The 21,777-nt window shown below is 38.4% G+C and overlaps 1 protein-coding gene across 1 annotated transcript in view; it reads right to left on the reverse strand.

The window, feature by feature from the left end:
- The window catches only part of tnn (tenascin N), a 44,871-nt gene extending 36,350 nt beyond the window's left edge, over window positions 1–8,521 (reverse strand). The window contains exon 1 of the mRNA XM_068340972.1: window positions 8,433–8,521. Coding sequence (XP_068197073.1) covers window positions 8,433–8,521 — 89 coding nt within the window. The remainder of the gene's footprint in view (window positions 1–8,432) is intronic.
- Between the last annotated feature and the right edge of the window lie 13,256 nt (window positions 8,522–21,777).

The following is a 21,777-nucleotide window of genomic DNA, read 5'->3' on the forward strand; positions in this document are numbered from 1 at the left end:
TGACGTGTGGATTTTGTCTGTCAGCCTGGTATACATTTTTAATGCTTTTGATAAGTTGTTGAGTATGATTGACCACTGAATTGATAGACCACTAAATGCAGTTATGGCTGCCGTGGTGGAAAGCAGCACAAAAAGTTCTTGTATGTTTTTCCAGGTAACAGAGGGAAGCCTGGGATGGTTCCCAATGCACTAGAAGCTGTAACAAACATTTACATCGCTCATAATCTAAAGATAGCTGACATGTCATTATTCACTGTGCACAAAGCTGACATTTTAAGGAAGAAACAGAATGGCTTTGATTGTGTCCCGTCCAGACGGCATTTCAACCTGGCTCTTGAACCCTCTCAAGTAAAATTCAGCATGTCCATAAACACAGTCAAAATTCCTTCCTCACAATAACTTCTCCATGTCAAAGCAGAGCTATGTCAATGGACCTGTAAAGTGTTTGATGACTATCTGGTGACGTGTTTTCACTCTTTTACATTTGAGAAGGCAGCTTGTGGGACTCTGCCCATGTGTGTACAGAATGTGTGAGAACTTTGTCTTTCACAGTTTGCTGAGACGGGAGAAGATCCCATCTAAAAGTAACAGCAGTGGTTTAATGGGCTCGAGTTAATGGGCTGCTACAGTATGTGTATCCACAGATGACTTTTACTGGAGAGTTTATAAAAACTATCACTGTATGCTCTTTGGGGAAACAATGTATAGGCACTAAACATTGGGATCAAAAGAGAAAGGGAAGGGGACGCTACCGGCGAAAGTCTTAAAAAATGGGAACACAGATAGTGGGATGAGTAGAAGAAGGTAAGGTGTCTTAGCCAGTCTGTGCACATTTGGCCCATCCTCTCTAGAGGGCAATTACACCTCAGATGAACGCAGTTTATGATTTCATTCCAAGACAAATCTCATTGGAGCAAACCTTCAATCCTGTGGATGAGGAGAACAGAAGTTTTAAAAAGAAACTGTGCCTTTGTGAGTTAATGCAAACTTCTTGAGGATAATCAACCTCTGTTTTTTTTTTTTTTTACTTTCATAGCCATTTACAGAAAGAAAAAAGAATCTATACTCGTAGAAAAAAGAAGCTGAAGGTAATTATTATCAAAGAGCACCCCACATATCACTACGATTCTGTCCGCCTCCTGCTGTCATACCAACCTCAAGTGGACCTCCACAAGGACGTCTTTTCATCAGAAACTAAGACACTTTGTTCAACCTATTGCGGAATGCACATGAAAACCAACCTAGCATTAACCAAAGAACCTATGTTCAAGACCAAGAAATTACTTCAAGACAATATCTTTTTAATGTTTTAAGTAGCTTTCACGGGTCCAGATGTACGAATATTTTGTTATAATGCTTAGGTTGAGTTTTCGGGGATCTGTGACTTACTTGTGGATTTATTCAACTGACAGCTCTTTACTTTTACCCTTTGCATCTTAAGACACTCATCTGTTTGTTTTTATTTCATACATCTTTAAGGCGGCTGGTTATTTTAATTGCTGGTTACTTTAATAGATGTGACATGGTCATTTATGCAGAATATATTTGTTTGCCTATGCTGAACATGTATGTGTTTGGGCAGTAATAGGTGTTTAAGTAAAGTTTTCTGAAGCCTTAAATTACTTGATATTGATGGCTTACATTTTGCTCTAAATCAGAAACAACAGAAATGTCTTTCAGAAAAAATGTTTCCAAACATATGTGTGTGTGTGTGTGTGTGTGTGTGTGTGTGTGTGTCTCTCTCTCTCTCTCTCTCTCTCTCTCTCTCTCTCTCTCTCTCTCTCTCTCTCTCTCTCTCTCTCTCTCTCTCTCTCTCTCTCTCTCTCTCTCTCTCTCTCTCTCTCTCTCTTTCTGTGGAGAATGGATAATTGTTTTTTCTCTCAATTTTGTCTGTTTTTTTTTAGTTTGATGAATTTTTAAAGGATAGATGTTTCTTTGTTCTGAAAAGTAATTTGACAGTAATATTGAAAATCCTCTTCACTGGAATCTCTTTTGGATTCTTAGTCAACGTGATTATTTGGTATTTTGACTTTTATGAATAAATGTGATGCTGAAAATCAAAAATCTCTCTCATAGCTCTCTCTCTCTCTCACACAGACACACATGCACACACACACACACACATACACACACACACACACACTCTCTCTCTCTCTCCCTCTCTCTCCATATTTTACACGGCTGAGGACCCACATCTGCAGCTCATTTCAGGAGGACTCTTGTGTATTCTCCAAGGCAGCACAGTAGCATTAAATATAAATCAATCGATCGACAGCCCACTGAGAATACCTATCACACCAGGACTTGGCTATTATAAATATGCATATTGTTATTTTAAAGGAAAATTAGGATGGACAGTTTTACGTTATAGTATTATCTACGTTATGTGGATATTAACAGGATACACAAATCATAAAAATAAGCTCAAATACGTCTCTAAAAGGTAAAAACAGTCACAGCTTCTCCAAACTGAAAATAACATAGCTGCTGTATTAATGTTAAGGCAGTTTTGAACTGATGCAAAGTTTTATCTTTGTACAGACCACTGAACTGAAATAACAATTTAAAAGGTATTTAGTGTTTTTGTTTTACTTTTTATACATTATAACAACAGTATCCAGAAGGATTTACATACTTAAAAGTATGCATTAAAAGTAGAATTACCATACAAAAAGTAGCATTATCATACAATATAGGTATTCTGTTATAGGTACATTGTTAAGGTTCAAAGTCCAATACTTTAAACGTCTATATGTGAAATGACTTATTTATTATGAAGAACATGCCTAATCATTGTGTACTTGGATTATTGGATTTTTTTCTGATTATGTATTTATTTCGATTTTGATGTATAATGCTTGTCATTGTTAATCTTGAGTTTGGTTGAGACAGAGTTAATTTAACCTGTTTAAATATTAATAATATACCACATGTTATAAGGGTAAATTCTGTAGTCTGTAAAGTACTTACACCATACATCATACAAATGAAAAAGGATTACATGATTTCCCTGAAATAAAAGTATATGGTGACATAAATTGGAAAGAATGAAAGTAGACATTCTTATTACTTTACGCCGCTGAATAATATCCATCACTTTCAGAGATTCTAATTAATGACAGATAATTCAAATTTAACATCTCTTCATTAACACATCACTTCTTTCTGTGAGGCCTAGTATTTATATTTATCACTTGCCAAGAACTTTTTCTTTTCTTTTTCTTTTTTTTTTTACGAACTGCTTCCATGCAAGGTCAAACTATAACAGACTCAGTCCCAGCTGGGACTCTTGATAAATTCCAGGTGTTAAGTTCAACTGAATTTTAGATGGATGGAGAGAAAGATGGGAATGAAAGACACTCTGCCAAAGTGACTGAATGATTTTTTTTTTTTAGAGATGGTGCCAAAAAGAAAGAAAACCTACAAATGGTTCATTTGGAGTTCTGTAGAAATACATATACTTCAGAATCAAAATATGAGCATTCTCTGATGCTCTGCACAACAACATGAACAAATGTGTAAATTAGCCTCGTGAAGTCATTAAACCTAGTTGCATTTTTTCTACTATCTGCCTATAAATGTCATTAAATACATTACAAGCACTAAACTGAACAAAAGCTATCTATAATCAATCTTACCCTTTAGGAGTTCTTTCTCTTCCTTACTCTTTCTTTCAGTCTTTTCTCTGTATTTAATGTTACAAAGCCTGTTCCTGTGTCACCTGCTGACAGAAATGATTCAGAGACAAGTCTGCTGCGAGTGACTTCTGCTCTTTCCCTCCCGCTTCAATTGTTAAAAATATTTTCCGAAATGCCTATTGGCCAATGAGAGGTTAGTTTGGGAGTGGCTCATGTCCCCTTCTACTCAAGTGATTAAATAAAAAAAGGGGGAAGGAGAGGAGGAGGAGAGAGATCATGAGCAGCATTTACTACTTTTTCACGTCAAGTGATTTACCCTCTCTGAACGTTAAACTTTCACATAGAAACTAGAGCCTTAAACATCGCAGTAAGTGATAAAGCAGAAATTTAAGGGGGGGGGGGGTTAAATCAAAGCCAAGACAACTGTAGAGTTGGCTTGCGGCAGAAGGAACCCAAATTTAGAGAGGATACATTTTATAAACTATGTCTTTATGATTTATACTTATACACAAGAATGCGTAAGAATAAAGGAAAAGAAAATTTCCTGTTGGTCAGATGTCTGGGAGCGAGGCAATAAAAAGTCTGTATTGGGTTTGACATTTATATGTTATTCTGCCTGAAATATTTCTCAGGTTATTTGTGTTATACCAAGTGACATGCACAAGTACTTTACCCCCTCAGACCGTAAAGCATACATGGAATATCTTTCCCTATGTGCATGTGTGCAGACAGGGAAAAGACAAACACCATCTCCCACCCTGACCATCACCAAAGAACGTCCATGTCAAGGTCGGCAATACTTAATGCTGACAGCAGTCATTTGTCAAGGTGTCAAATGTATGCAGGATCATTGAGCATGATAGGAGTGCTCAAAGGAAACTCGAGCTGAAAATGGGGAAAAGTTGTTTGCACAGACTGCATGATAAATTTTGACATGGTGGACAGTTGTGTATTTTTTGTTATGTCCATCTTTCCAGTTAATACCTTATAAGAACACAAGAGGACAATTAGCAAAGTATGAACACCATGGTTGTTTGCTGTTAAGACTGAGTTGTAGCTGTACAATATGGCCACTTGGGGGCAGTACAACAACCGTAAGTGTAGTATTTATAATACAATATGTAAGCATTTCAGTATATTGATATTTTTATCGAGTTAATTTGTTGACTTGTTGAAAAACAAAATAATTATCATTCTCACTTTAAATTCATCCATCTTCTGACATATGTAAATTTATTCCCACTGACGGCAAAGGGTTGAATGTTGACTGTTCATCAGAGCTTCCCCCCTGAAAAAAAGCTTTTTGCAACATCTTCAAACAGTATTCATGAAAAAAAGACTGAAACAAGCCCTGGCTGAGAAAAGAAAAACTAAATTTATACCTTAGGTTGATTATTGCGTGCCTTGGTCAACTGTTTAAGTGTAAGTCCCTGGAAATAACAAATTTATAATTATGTGTTCCAAAATGTTGATGAGAAAATATTCACCACAGATGCTTAAGAGCGTGATCATAATATTGCGCATGTAATGTTAATGCAGTCCTGGTGACGGGTATGTCATGGATGGATTATATGAGGTGTTTTTTAGTAACATATTTGCAGTTTTCTCATAAAAGTCTCAGAACAAAGTTATATTGTTGGCACTAAAAGGGAACATAACTCCCGGAAGATAATATCTGTCATTGGGCAGCAGTGTCTGGACGAAGCAAGCTGCTCCCCTAGACCAGGGACAGAGATAAATGAATCCCCAGATGCTCCATAATGACAGTCATTATAGACACTTTACACTTTCTCTAGAAGTTAAGATGTAATCTTGGAACATTGTTGCATGTAATTTTCAGTTTTCTGTCCTGTTGTTGAAGTTAGACCCTCTTTAAATAACCAGAAAGCTATGAAACAAGGACACATTTAATTATGCTGCTCTGCAAGAAAAAAGATTAATTAAGTTGCCTTCAATTTAATAATGCTGAAAGATGTATTTTACACTTAAAAAGCAACCTATTTGGTCTATTTGGTCTTTGCAAAGACAAATCTGGATATTAAATGCGATGAATGACCACATAGTCCAAATTTGTGTTTAAATATACAGTAGTTTCTTTTTAAATGCCAACATACTGTCTTTCAAAACTTGTTCTCAAGAAAATTTCTAGAAATGATTTTCATATGAAATAATATTCAGTTATCGTAATGGCTTGAATGGCATTTCAAGGTTCGGCATTAATTACTATCCTTGCTATTTTTTGTAGGTCAGTTATGAGTGAAAGATGGCCCGTTGGGCTATGACAGGAAAAACATCAGTAAAAAACAGTTGGAAGAATTTGAAGTGGAAGTGCCATTTAGGAAGTGAAAAAAAAGGTGAATCATCTTCATCAGTCACTTTGACTATATTTTTAAGCTTTGGATGCCTAATTAAGAAGAAGAAAGAAAGAAAGACAGAAAGAAAGTCAACTTTATTCCCCTATGGGGAAATTCTCTTTACACTCGTACATGCACTTATGTCAGACCATGCATACAATGTTGTGTACCGGCCCCTGAACAGACACAACACATTAGGGGCTTGTGGGCATGCAATTAATACAACAACAACCATTAGTACATAGGGAGGCAGAGTGAAGGTTTACAACTACAGGGTGCGCCCCAAATGAGCAGCTTGTAGGGGGGACCGCACCTTGCTGAACTGTTTGGTCCAAAAAAGGACATTTTTATTGTTTTTTATGTGTTTCTGTCACAATAAATTAGTCAATTGAAAGGCTAAATATGTGAAATTTTGCCAGTAAGTTTCTTTCAACTTTATTTTCTAAATTCCTTAATGCCTGTCATTGGAAGTGTATAGAATAGCAGATTTTCACTGTGTATACACATTACCTGATTGGGCCAAAAATGCTCCTACTGACTCCCATTATAACCACATATTTTTCATATGCTATAAGCATATATATATATATATATATATATATATATATACATAAAATCTTTATATATTATATATGTATATTATATATATATATATTACTATATACAATAATGCCGACATGTTTTTATGAAACTAGATCTTCATTGTCTGCAGCAAGACAATGACCCCTAAATCACCCCACAACCCAGAAACAGACCCATTGTTTGTGTTCACACACCTGCAAAAACATTTATCAATAGTTGTAATATCTTTATCAGAAGTATTAAACTGTGCACTCACTTGGAAATTTTCCATATTTCATGCTTTTCCCATTGGAAGAAAAACAGGGTTCTAATGGCAAATTCCATATAAACATAAATAATAATAATAAAAAATATAATAAACTTTATATCTATGGATAGGCCTGAAGTAATGGAAAAGATCTGATGCATTGAAAGAAAAATAATAATTCTGTATTACATTTTTTTACACATTTATGAGATGGCTCTTTTTGGACCCAATTAGGTAATGTGTATAGCCATTTTAATCGGTTTTCAAGGGTTAAGGGCGCCTTGGCATCACTGATGTCTGGGCGATGTCTGGCCTTAAGACGTCTGCTCTACCGCTGAGCCACTGCCGACCCAGTTATGACTATCAGCATGAAATGGATCTACTTCATGAGTCTTCCTGTCCCTCATAGATGATCTTTACGGTTTTAACCACCTTATGTCTTGATTGTGGGCCACCATCCTTCCTCTTATATTATTATTACACACTAGTTACCTGTGACTAAGGAAAAACAATGAACAGGTGGGTACAGTAGACCAATGGTAAGATGACTAAGACGGGAGTTAACATTATATTAGCAATGTGGACAGAATCCTTCAGCAAATCAATGTCAATGAACCCCTAAATAATGACATGGTGGACAAATCCTTTTGAAATGTGTCAATACTTACTTTGAGTTCTCCACTCCACACATACACATAAGAGGGTATTAATAACTTCATGAAGTTCATCATCAAAATTATAAATGTTGTCTATTACTGTTCATTTTGTACCATCCCAGTAAGGTTAAATTGAACTACTCCGAAGCAGACATGAACTCACATGAATGTAAAATGAATAGATGATTGCTTTAATAGCTTAGCAGAGGGTAGTAACAAAAGGCACAGATAGAAAAGAAAGAGTAACTAAAGATAATTAGACGTCCAAGTAAATCAATGCAACAATGAGACAAAAATTCAGCAGGTGATGAAAGAACACAAAGATCAGAGTAGAAACAGATACAAACACAGAGGCACTGGGAAAACACAGAGATCAGATAAAAAGGCTTGACAGCTGGAGGAACAGAGAACTGTTGGAAACTGCGAGTACTAAATACAAAGAAGGAAAATAAGGGTTGAGTGAAATCAGTTGTAAAACAAAGATAAGATGAACAAACCTAGACCAAAAAACTTGCAAAAATTGTAATCCTCATTCTTATCATGAATCTGCCTTACATGTCTCTTCTTCCACGTTACAGCTAATATGTTGTCAGCATATGCCTTTATAAACAGTTTGTTAAGCTTTTATGCCCAAACCATGCTTTTTTAGGCTCACATACAAACATGTAAAAAATGAAAGTTTACGTAATCATATAACAGAGACAAACAGCAAGATGAAGAAAACAAGATGCTGACAGGTATTTGTAGCATGATATTATTTATACCAGGGATCCTTGGTGTTATCTCCCTTTGTGTCTGGTATGTGATATGGAACTGTCAAACCAATCAATTGTTCAGAGCAAACTGACACCTGACAACAAATCATCTGTCACTAACAAACAACGGTGTGGAGTATTTTACTCATTTGAAAATGAAGACAGCAGACAAGATTTTGTGATCATGAAGTGTCACAAACTTGGAAAAGTTGTTGATCTTAACCTTCTGCAGCTCCTCGTCCTCATCTTTCCCCCAGTCAAATGAGATGTCAGCTTCCTTGATGCTCATTTACACAAAAGCATTATTGTAGAAGCAGTCACTATCAGACAATAACAAACATGAAACCTGGTGGTTGAGACAAGATTGACAAGTTTGGAATGTCAAGAAACAACACAAAGTTTAATCTCTATACTAAATGAATAAATTAATATATCTTGAGAAATTAAATTAACAAATTTTTGAGACAATTGCAAATTGCACAGAAATGAAACCAGACAAGACAGGAATTTTATATCTAAATGTAATTTTTTTCCTCTATTTCTTGTATTGTAAACATGAAGATACAGCTAACACTACACTGTACCCTACACAAAGATGTTAATGACTAGTCATTTATAAATACAGTATTTTTATCATCACTCACAATGCCTTAAACCTGGATACTTTAATTGAATACACAGAAAATACATTACCACCTCTCTCTGGAACATACGGTATATTTAATCACGTACAGGCTAACAGTGGTTAGGGGAGGTGAGACAACACTGATTACATGTTTCCTTACAGATGAGGAAAGTTGATATTCAAAGGGCTGATTAAATATGAAGGGGAGGTTTGATACAAGGGGCTTTGTGTAAGATGGGAGCCAACAGATAGGTCAGAAAAATCTGTCGTAGGTCACCAACACATGAAAATACAGTAACAAAATATTGTTTACATGAAAATGAAAGAAAGATTTTTAAAAAATCACATTTATTCACAGAAAAAAATCACAAATCCACAAACCCTAACCCTTAATCACACACATACAAAACTAAAAGAGGTTCACAAAAAAAGGAATTCACCAACAGACGAACAAATAAATAATAGAAAAAATAATAAACTAAACAAATACCGTATACATAAATTAAATTAACCAATTATCCAACACAAGCTTCTCACTCAGCACACAGTACATTCTTGACATACCACAAGTTCCTAAATGTTTCCAAATCGTTCATTGCTTTGTAATAATTAAAATCAATCATAATTCTCGTTTGGACCATTCTCTCTGAAATGACTTCTGCATTACAGTCCGAAGAGCCTTCAAACTTTTTTTCCTGCTTAAATAAATAGACATTTTTGTATGTTTGTTTGTTTAAAAATATGCCATTCCTTTTTTTGAGTTTTCCTGCCTTTAAAAGCGATTGTGTAGACTTTTATGTTAAAAACAAGATCAAACGAGAGAAACACTCCCTAAAAACAGGAACAGGTTTTTGAGCCTCTGACAGTCAAGCAAACATTGGAAAACGGTTTCTCTGCGAGAACGGAACGGACAGTTTTCCGACACATTTGGGTTTAAAATCAAAATAAAACTGTTAACACCCACTGCCGCACCATGTAAAACCCTCCATTGGAGATCTCCAACTTTTTTGATTAACAGTGACTTATAGAAAGACTCCCATGAGGGGTTCACGCCCAGTGCCAGACTGAGGTGAATCCTCCATGGTGTGTCAGCCCAATCCTTAAGTTTGTCTGTGTTTAAAATTTTTACCATCAGTTTGTACATGTTTTTACCATTGCTGTCACTGAGGCTGATCGGATCTGACACAGAGTCGTTAAAATAAGGAGACAAGCTCTCTACTGGGAAAGGATCGGCAACATGGTGATTTAGAAGACCTGTACTATAAAAACTGATCAACGAGCCTCACTGACATCACACCCACAGGAGGACAGAGCAGCAACATCTTCTAAAATGGGTCCACAAAACTCCACCACACGCCCAAGGGTGGAGACTTTAGCTGTGATTAACTTGTTTTCTACTGCTGCTCCTGCAATGTCTTTAACATTAAAAAGTCCTCCTTTGATGAAAGATTTTTTTTAAAATCCAATAAAGTGAATTAAAATCCTTTGGTCTTTTCTGTAGTAAAGTACCTCAGATTTTAACCTCAAGTACACTCTCAATGTCTCCATACAGGGTCTGAATCTTGGCAATATAGTTAGAGCTGAAACCGAAACCGAAAGTGTGCCACAAATACGAGTGTTCAACTCTATCAAAATCCTTTTCTTGGTCTATGGAAATAAGAACAAGTTCTGTGCCCAATGAACTTGAGTTGTCTAAAACATTTTGGATTAAATGTATGTTATCCATCATTAGTCTGCCCGGTACACAGTAAGTCTGGTCCAAATGAACAAACTGCTCCATCACTTTTCTTACCCTGTTGGCCAAGACCTTGGAGAGGAGCCGACTTGTCGTCATGCTTTCCCTGAGCACGCAGAGCAGGTCCTCACCAATCACCTGCCAGAATTATTTGTAGAACTCAACGGGCAGGACATCTATCCTGGAGACTTTCCAAGTTTCATCCCCTGCAGGGCTTCAGACAGCATATGCAGGATGATGTCAGCATCTAGATTTTGTTCCACCGACACCAGACCAGATAGAAAGGATGACAATATTTCAGGTTTCTCAGAGTATTCCAAGTGAAACAACTCTTCATAGAAAACTGCCGCATATGTACACATTTCTGCACTGTCCTCCAGCACCATTCCCTCTACAGATTGAAGAGAGTGAATCATCTTTCCCTGCCCATTTTTTCTTTCCAACCCGAAGAAGAAACGAATGGGAGCATCCATCATAGTGATGTTGTTAAGCTTACTTCTTACCACGGCACCCCTTGCGGACACGCTCAGGAGATCAGCTGAAGCACGTTTTTGGTCTTTGAGGGAGGGCCTTAAAATGCCTTTCGTCTTCTGTCGACTCTGCTATTGTCTGCAGTTTGGCCACTTTTTTATCTGTGCTAGATCTGACCAAGTCACCAGAGGCATTTTGAGTGTACTGCAAGCATAGATTTTTTATATGCCTACGTCTCACCATTGCTGCAGAGAGCTATAGTCACTTATTTTTTTTTGTAAAATCGTCCCAAAGAGCAATAAAGGCATTTTGAAAACATCTGTCTGATAAAAGTGTGGTGTTAAAATGCCAGAACGCACTTCTGGCTCTTAAGTTATTTATAAAAATACAGCAGTGCACTAGATCGTGATCTGTGAATCCGACTGGTAAGATGGAACACTTCTTAAAAACATTAAGATGGTGGTTAAAACAATAGAATCTGTCCAGTCTACACAGGTAAGTCCCCCTATACCCTGACCATGTGTACTGCTGTTTTGAGTTGTTAAAACTTCTACATACATCGGTCAGGTCATTTATTCTTATAACAACTGATTCAGCATGAGGTTCCGGGTGATTCCTGTCTAAAGCAGGGTCTGCTTTGCAGTTAAAATCCCCTCCTAAAAACAGGTGCTCGTCTATGCTGCATTTCTGAACTTCATCATTTGAAGTGTTCAAAAAAGCCACTGTATCTGTAGCCACAGTCGGGGCATACACACAGATAAAGATCAATGTGTTTGTTTTCAACCTCTGCTGTGATTTTTAAAACGTGGCCCGGCATAATGTCAGACAGTGCGGGGTTTAAACGCACATGAAAATAAAATCCCCGCTCCGCCCCTGGTGTTGATTTTGTGGCTGAAATATATTTCACTGCGCCATCCTCTTTTCCAGTCAACTTCATTTTCAACAGTACTGTGTGTCTTGGACAAATAAAACATCTAACTTCTTAACATCTATTAAACTAAAAAGAGAAGCTCTTTTCGTCAAGTCTCTCAATCCATTCAAATTTAAAGTGCCAATTTTTAAATTGCACATGTTTAAGAGGGTGTAAGATACACAGAAATATATCAATGATTTAGTTATGTTTTTTGGCCTTCTTGCTTCTTTAGTTATGAGTTTCCTCATTCTAAGGACATCTTGGGACATGAAGAAATCACTTTTTTCTGAAGTTCTTACATAATGATGGATGCTATCTAAAAAACATTTGGAGGTCAGGAAAGAAATCTTCTATTTTGGCCCTCGTGTTTTTCGTATTCTGTAGGAATCGTTTTATCTCCTGCCGATCATATTTTCCTTGTATAACTTCTTTCAGATCATGAACATATTCGTTGTCGGAGCTACTTGTATCAACAGGTGTATCCGGTGTTTCTTTGGCAAGTTTTTTCACTTTGCTTTTTCCACTGTCAATGTTTTTTCTTTTAGAAGCTAACTGTGATAATCCTATATCCATATCCATATCATCCTCCTCTTGTCCCTGTGGCAGCAATTGAACCACTATTGCAGCAGTCTTCCTGGCCTCTTCAGGCTCTACCAAATCACTCTGTGAACTATTTTTAACATTATCTGTGTTAGGTGTGTCTGTCACCTGTATAACCCTTGTTCTGCCACCTGTGGTCCTTGGGTTGATGGCCGAAGCCTCGGCGGGGGATGAAGTTGGAAACTCACATGGCCTCGATGGTTAAACCAGGACCACAGCACCAAAATCGATAACCGGCATTTCAATGGGAGGGGGGGGGGTTGAAAGTACACAAGGCTGTGATTGCATATGATCACAGTAATCAACTTTGAAAATAAGCGTGATGTTCAGCTCTTCATTGTACTGATTAGGAATCATCATGACCTGTTTCCCTAAGGCGAACAAATTTTGTTCTGGGTCAGTGGTACCACCAACCGTGAATGATCTCATATAACCCAGGAGCTTCCCATGGTGTGACAGCTCTCTCTCTAGGACCGTATTGCTGAGGTGCGTTCGATTTTTTTTTTTTCCAGGGGGAGGACGGGGGTGAAGAGGCCCTTAATCACCACTCCGCTCACAATGACCCGATTCACTTTTTCAATCTCATCTAGATACATCACCACTCCTCCAACCATTCGGGACCCTATCTTATAGCTGTCGTATCCCACCTTCTCTCCCACCGCTAAGCCCTCCCTCACCGAGCAGCTGTCAGGTGGGTTGACCCGTATTTGGTGCTTGTGAGTGAGCTTTTTGAGGGCAACTTCTTCGTCTTTGGTTGCAAATCGCGGGGCTTCCATGTTGCCTCCTATTCCCTGCAAACGCCCCCCAAACTGCTGAATGTAATTGTGATGCAACTGGCAGGAACTGAAGCGCAAATATACGCGCAAAAGAATGAAATAGCGTGAATAAACGCGCTAAGGCGCCACGCTCACGTCACGTCCACTCACAATTCACTCATGGTGTTATTTTGTTAGTACATTGAGACATACATTCTGTATATGTGTGTACAAGCCCCTGAAACAACCACGCACACACTAGGGGCCTGTAGGCATGCAATATATACAAGGGGAGGCAGAGTGATAGGCAGCTCCTTCTTTGGTTTGCCCCCAATAAGCAGCTTGTAGGGGGCGGCGCCTTGCTCAAGGGGACCCCAATAGTGCTCAGGAGGTGAGCAGATACCTCCCACTGCTCACACTCCAAATGTTCTGCCCCATCCGGGTCTCAAACCGGAGACTTCTGGTGCCCAGTCCAAGACCTAATGGACTGAGCTACTGCCGCCCAATGACAAGGTCAGAGCAGAAGAACCTAGACCAAATCTGCATATTTACTCTGTTTACTAGGATGCTTTTATTTTTTACCCGTACAAACTTAATGTGTGTGACTTTGGTAGAAAACAGATCAGATTAGATGGTGCAGTGTAGATGAAGCCAGAGTTATTTAAAAGGGAAAAGGAATTGGTGCCATATGGAGTTTTGATGGATGTCTTCCTTACAAAGTCTTACTTGTGCATTCGGCTTTCTGTCATTTGGACTCATACATATAAATAAACCTGTGGCCACACATAATGTCTGTTATATTCAGATAACCTGATCAGTCTGCAGTCATTATGCTAAACTCAATTGAATTTTTTTTTTACATTGCTTGTTAAAAAAAAAAAAAAAGACAAACCTTCCATCAGAATGATAATGAATAATTACTTAATCATCTGTGGTACACGATTGAAAGACTTAATTGTAACTGACCTGGCTAGTCAAGCGACGGTCTGACTGATGAGCTGGTGCCAACAGCTGTTACAGAGCTTCCTGCATGGGCTGATGTAGATACCAGTCCTCTGGCTCCAGTCACCCCGACACCAGAACCCATGTAGCGACGACACCCCGGGTCCACCAGCTGACAGTATCCAGTCCTTTAATGCCTTTTGATCTTAGGGCATCAACGATGCTTTCCTTTTGTTTTAGACAAGGGAAGCAAAGTGACTCTTAAAAAACAGAAGAATTCAGTCAGGCAAACACTGAAAATAAGGTGATGATCTCGGATTTTAGAGTTTTGTCTAAGAGTCTAAATTAATTGTATTTATTTATTTACCACGTTTGGTTTTTTACATTTTAAAAATAAAATCACATGTGAGTGATATCAGATTACAGACAATAGTAAAAAGTAATTTAATATTGAATGACAAGTGTCTTCTTTTGTTTTCCATATGGAATATAGTACCTAAAAACCCATTCTCTTCTTGTACTACTGTGGTTTTAACACACACACATGAAATAGTATGGACATATTCGTAAAAATGTCCTCAGATACTAACACAAAGGAAATACTTCAGCTTAGTGTAATGACATCTGGCATTATCCTTCACCTGAGTCGCAGGGGTCACGACAGGTTTGTTTTTGAAGCTTGCAGATTATACTTCCTGGAGCACAGGTGGTCCAGTAAGTGTAATAACAGATGTGTCTCCCTGTTTCTCTAATTCTCTGTCTTTCAAAGGAACCAGAATCGTTTGGAATTTGACGAACCATCTTGTATTTTTCTTTATATGGATAAGAAAATATTTTATTCACAGTTCTCGATTCTAAATCAATTTTGCTGGTTTCTGAGAATCCTCAGGAGGAAACAAAGCCTATCTGGGACAAAATAATTTTCATTTTAGCCAGAAGACTCAAAGACAAAAGTTTTACTACTTTGTGATTGATAAAATAAAGTAGGTAATCAATTGTGCTAGGCACTTCATGAGTCAGATGTTTTGGGCTAAAGCTTTGTTTCAACGTGCTCTGGAACATTTTTCTATCCATCCATACCACAGACATTGCAACTTGAAACCTCATAATATTTGATTATATGTTTTGAAAATGTGAATCTGCATAAAGTTTATTTTCTCATCACTTAAAAATGTTCACCTGGTATTTATATTTGGCTTTATATATGAGATGTAAGCATGTACGTTAATCATTTGTTTTCCCTGTGTAATCTTTGCATTGGAGACATATTTATGTTGTATGATGTTGGAAAAGAAACTGAAAAGATTAATAATTGCAATATATTCACCATAACATTTACTCTCAAATGAACACACCTGTGACTAAATGTATCAAAGCAATGATTTTCTTTGACGCCTGTGAAAGCTCTGTATGTCTGTGATTAACTGCTTTAAAATATGTGTATAAACATATTCATTATGCATGTCAGCAAACTAACCTGCTTGCTTAACTGCCATGAAGTTGACATTATTCTCTCACTCTCTCTCTCTCTCTCTCTCTGTCAAACAAAGGGGTATCAATTTTTCTTGACGAAATTGAAAAGGTGCACCAGGCGGTTGTGAGCGGGGTGGTGATTAAAAATACGTTCATCCCCGTCCACTACCTGGCTAGCCCGATTAAAACCGTGATCTTATTCAACGCACCGCCGTACCTCAGAGACGAGCTCCTGGAGAAGGAGCTGTCGCGACATGGTCGCCTACTGAGTCCTATCAATGTGTTCATACCACTCAGGCATGTTACGCCTTCCGCAGACATGTTATAATGATCCCAAATCGGTCTGATGAAGAGCTGAATGTCACGCTCACGTTTAAAATTGATCAGTATGACTACATGGTTTATGTCACCAGTGAGGGCATGAAATGTTTCAAGTGCAGATGGGAGGGACATCTCATGCGTAACTGTCCGAAGGGAGAGGATGACCGCTGGCTGTCGCGGCAGGCGTCTGCGCCCGTGGGGGGACCGGCGGCGGGTGGCGTGGAGACAGTAGTTGCAGCTACTTAGGTGGCTGTGGTGGCGTCCGGCACTGCAGCACGGGCTCCGGGACCGCGGCCTTGTGGGTTTCCAACTCCCTTACCCGTTGGGTCGCCGACTGCCAACCTGGAACCGCAGAATAACACGAAGGATACAGGTGACAACGTGAAGGTTATACAACCGGGGGCTGCAATACCTCTGGTGTCTTGCAGTACTGCAGTTCTGATTTAACAATCAAAGCATTGCCAGTTCCCAACTTCACCCCACGCAGAATCAACAGGCATCAACCCAGAGGTCACAGGTGACAGTGCAAAGGTTTAACAGTCGCCAGCCATCAACCCAGAGCCACAGAATAACATGGAGGCTGAGGGGGCCGGAGAAACAACAGCCAGGATGGTTGAACAGTCACCAGCCGCCAACCTGGAACCACAGAACAGCACGCAGGACACGGATAACAGCACAAAGGATGGACAGAGTGATTTGGTGAAGGCTGAAGGGGCCAGAGAGACAACCACCCGGGTGGTAGAGTCTCTCCTGGAGCAGGACGAGGAGGAGGATGATATTGGGATAGACGAGGAATTATTAAAGAAAGCTCTTAAAAGGAAGAACACTGACACAAGAATGAATAAAGCGAAGAAAATTGATAAAGAAACACCTGAGACACATCCTGATACAAGTAGCTCTGAGAACGAAAATGATAACAGTATGAAAGAGGCCATAACAGAAAAATATGATTCATAAAGAAAAAAAAATCCTGCAAGACACAAGAGGTTCAAGGGCAGATGTAGAAAAAAAATGTCCTGACCTCAACATGTTTCTGGATAGCGTCAGCTTTCATATGAAAAATAAAACAGTGGTGGTGAACCAGTTTCAATTATGAAACAGACCAAGAGTTTTATAGATTGAAAAAACTAAGGAAAAAAAGTAAAAGACGTGATTGTAGAAGAGATGATTGTGGAGAACAGATAATTGCCTCCTTTTTTTCTTAATTTTGTCTGTTTTTTTAGTTTGATAAATGTTAAAAGGTTAGATGTTTCTTTGTTCAGAAAACGCACAGTGCTATTGAAAATCCTCTTTACGTGAAACTCTTTTGGATTTTGTGTCAAAGTAATTGCTTTGTAATTTGACTTTTATGAATAAACGTGATGTTAAAAGTCAAATCCTCTATGTCTCTCTCTCTCTCTCTGTCTCTCTTCCTCTCTCTCTCTTTATCTTAGCGGGAAGGAAAAGGTTGAAGGTTCGTCTAAATGCAGTGCAGAATTGCAGAAGAATGTATAAAACAACAATCAGAATCGATTTTATCTATTTTAGAGCTATGAATGATTTAGACACTTTTACGAACCTATGGTGTGTCAAAAGTGTCTTATGTTCTATGTTAAATGAGGAACTCACTTTCAGTCAGTGTTTGGTTTAATTCAAGTATGTTTTGCCCACATTTCATACGATAGCTTCTTTCTTCTTTCTTTCTTCTTTCTTCTTTTGAAGTGTGTGTTCATGTTTGAGTGAGTTTCTCTTGGATGTTGTGAACATAACTATCTTGTCATATCGACTTCATGAATAAATGTGATTTTAAAAATCAAATCTCTCTCTCTCTCTTTCTCTCTCTCTGTCTCTTTTTTCTTCCTGTCTGTCTCTCCTGGGGGAACACTAGACATTCCTGAGGTTTGGAAAGCAGGGACCTGTGACTCAGTCAGGTCACAGCCTCCAGCTAAATGAGCTGCCTAAATGAGCTACTTCAGATGGATACTGACTGGAAAGAGAAGGAGTACCCTTGCCGACATGTCAGTGAAGCTATCATCTTAACACTGCTGAATCAGTGCTTCAGTCAAATTTCGGGAAAAATATTATGGAATTGTAAACGTCTTCAGACATTTCTGTCCACATTTTGATAGCATTTGTTTAAGCACTGTGTCTAGTTATTAAGTACCTAATAGCCAAATAATCTTTTCCCCTTGTCAGTTTGTCTGAAAGTGTTTTTAGAAGGTGTTTAAATACACTCAAGGGCCGTATGAATTTTCCATGATAAAAAATCCAGTCTGAATGGTTTGTCTGTATGGTTTAAATACTGCAACATGTGCTCAATTCTTTAATTTGGCAAAAAAAAACATTTGTCAGAGACATCCGGGAAAACACAATGGTCCAGTTGAGGCTCCTCCTGGGAAATTTACACCATCTAAAAATAAGATTCACACTGAAGGGAACGCTTTTTGTACACGTAATAATAATCAGGACGGTTTTTGACGATAACCCTTTACTTCAGCGATAGCTTTTTAATTCAGAGCTTGTTTACATTTCCAGATTTTCTGCAAAAGTAATAAACAGTGATGACTTGTAATCTGTTCAACCAACAGATTAAAAAATGATGACATTTTTTTTTCTGCGTGTGCAGGTTTTTTTTCTTGTAGAATACCTCGATTTTCGTCCATTGATCATTGATCTTATACTTTAATGATGTAGAAAACAGGAAAAATTTTGTTCTGGATGCTGAAAAAGCCTGCAATTGAACTACTATCAGGTCTGTGAAGTACTTGAGGAATACATACTGGGATTTAATGCTGTATATTCAACCTATGGCCCATGGTCCCTACTGAGGCCACACATTTCTTGGAAAATTCTTCCGACAAGTTACAAATATTTTGCACCTGCTAAGTTAAGTGTGATTATATGATCACAGGGTATTCACACTGAATGCAATTCAACTAAATATATACAAAATCATCATTTATACTACCTTCCTGGGTACTTTCTATTGGGAAGTAGGTGTCCCAATCTCCAACCCCTAAATTTCAATCGCTGAAAGATTTTTTTTCTCCATTTTTTCCAATGGTGAATTTTTGGCCAGGAACTTACACAGCATTCCTGTCCCTTATGGTTGCATGGTGAGCCTTTATCTTTCATCATTTTTAAGTAAATGTGTTCCAAAGTCTGAGACATCAGTATATTACATTAATACGTGTCACAACCGTACACAAATTATCTACAAGTCAGTAAACCTTTAAGGACTCAGACCAAAATATTATGTTTTGTTGTGTTTATAACTGTTCAAATATCTGTTTCCAGCCACTTACTTGTCAGTATGTTTTAGTTATGTTAGAAATTGTCTAAAAATGTCACAACCATTACAGTCTCAACCATCACAATTTTTAATGTGTGTGATTGTTCCAGTGGTGGGCGGAGGGGCCGTAGGGACAGTTGGGCAACCAGGCCTCCGTCAGTCTGCCCCAGGGCAGCTGTGGCTACATATGGGGCTGTAGAAAACAGGGAATAGGGCATCCAATGTAAAAGCATCTTTGAGTGTCCAGAAAAATGCTATATAAATCTAACAGGCAAGGCATTAATATATAAAATTTGACTGCACATTTTCTAGATTTGTACTGTAGAAACATGGCACAATTTATGGATGAACAACATAACTGAATTTTCCACAAATTCGGTAGAATGGTCAATATGGAGGCGGCAGTGGCTCAGTGGTAGAGCGCGCGGTACAGCGGGTTGCCCAATATTCTGAGATCAGTGGTTCGATTCCCACTCCCGCCCAAAAAGAGTATGCTCTTAATTTCCCTTCGGGAATTACCAAAGTATGTAAAATTAAACTATACAGAATATAAAATTATATATTCAAGGTTGCATCAACGCTTGCAACTTTACCTTCATCGCGGATTTTTTTGTAGGCAGTCACGTGAGACCGAACACACATTCTATTGGCTGACAGCATCTGGAAGTAGGCTCGTTTCCATGAGTCTCAGACTTGAGTGAGACACAAAAGTGCTTTCAGCAGTCGATAAGAGTATGGGAAAGGGTAATACAGATAAAAGGTGGTTTAATATCAGTAAACGTTTTAATTACCACAAATAATAAGATATATAGTTTGTCGCTCGATCGCGGAATTAGTTAATCGCGTGTGGTTCCTGGAACACATTAACCGCAAGGAACGAGGGTGCACTGTACACATAATTCATATTTACTACTCACTCTGCCGTGTGTTTCTGTGTGTGTGTGTGTGTGTGTGTGTGTGTGTGTGTGTGTGTTTGTGTGTGTGTGTGTGTGTGTGTGTGTGTGTGTGTGTGTGTGTGTTATATAAATAGTGAACGTTTTGTTCTCCTGGTTTACAACCTAATTTTACAACCTCAGAAACTTCAAAAGACTAATTTTTTGCAAATAAAATTTCAATATGATGGTTTTTATTGAGGAAATATTGTCGACAGTTTTTTCACATGTTAACACATCAAATTAATCTAATAAATTACTCTGCAAATTTTTGAAAAATAAGGGGATCGTATACAAATACTGTCCATTACTATTGTGAAATCCTTTTTCTACCAAAGCAGAGTGCACCAACCATATGTTAACAGAGGACCACACTGCACTGTTTAATATATGATGGCTGCTTTTAATCGACAAGAGCTTCATTGTTAGTGGTGTCATGGGAGAAATGATGGTTCTGGGTTTTGGAGGATTTAAGAACTCAATTTCAGACAGACAAATTAGGCAGTTGAGGAGGAAAAGGCATCCAACACCTCTGGTTGGTGACGAAGAACAGTACACTATTGTCCTTGCAGGGCAACATTGACCCCTTTTGGTTTGTCAGCAGTACAGCAAAGGTCCAAACATTAATTCTAAACTTGGAATAATTTCTACAAGTCAAATCTTTCATTCATTCATCCATCTTCTTGACCGCCACATTCGCTTTTGTGGGTCACAGGGGTTGCTGGAGCCTATCCCAGTTGGCTCACGAGTGAGAAGCAGCGGACACTCCAAGCCCGACACTAGTGCACTGGTGGCATGTCAAACCAAATCAGATTACTGTATATGTTTGTCTTTCATCAAAGTATTGGTTTGTAATTCTTTCATAATTTTTCAAAGAGAATATCCATCTGAAATTTAAAACTCCAAACGAAATAACCATTCTTCTACTACAACCATAAATTTGTGACGTTTTGCAGTTTCTGTATTACTTGTGTTAATATGATATCTTGGGAGTCACTTCAACTACTTTGTTTGCTGTTTAATTTTTACAATAAATGCAATTATTAACTCACATGGATAACAATTTATTTTAATTTTATTATGTATTCGTGTTAAATTGTGTCCTCTAAATTTGTTTGTTTGTTTGTTGTTGTTTTTGTTCTTTGTCTGTTTTGTTTCATCATGTAATGCTGATAGCAACCAGGTTCTCCAGCTTCCTCCCACCTCCAAAAGCATGCGCCTCAGGTTCAATGGTCGGTCCCAAATTGCCCGTAGGAGTGAGTGTGTGTTTGTGTGTGTGTGTGTGGATGTCTGTCTTTGTGTGTGGCTCCGGGGTGCACTGGCGTCGTGCCCGGAGTGTCCCCCGCCTCACGCCCTATGCCAGCTGGGTTATAGGCTCCAGCTCCCCGTGACCCTCTACGGCGGATACAGCTGCAGGGAATGGATGGATGAATTGTTTCCCTGAATCATTTGACCTCCCGGTCGGTAGGTGGCGATGTTTTCAGTGCGTCCACACTTCCCTGGTGAT

Source organism: Antennarius striatus, chromosome 18 (assembly GCF_040054535.1).
Source record: "Antennarius striatus isolate MH-2024 chromosome 18, ASM4005453v1, whole genome shotgun sequence".
In the NCBI taxonomy this organism is placed as follows: domain Eukaryota; kingdom Metazoa; phylum Chordata; class Actinopteri; order Lophiiformes; family Antennariidae; genus Antennarius; species Antennarius striatus.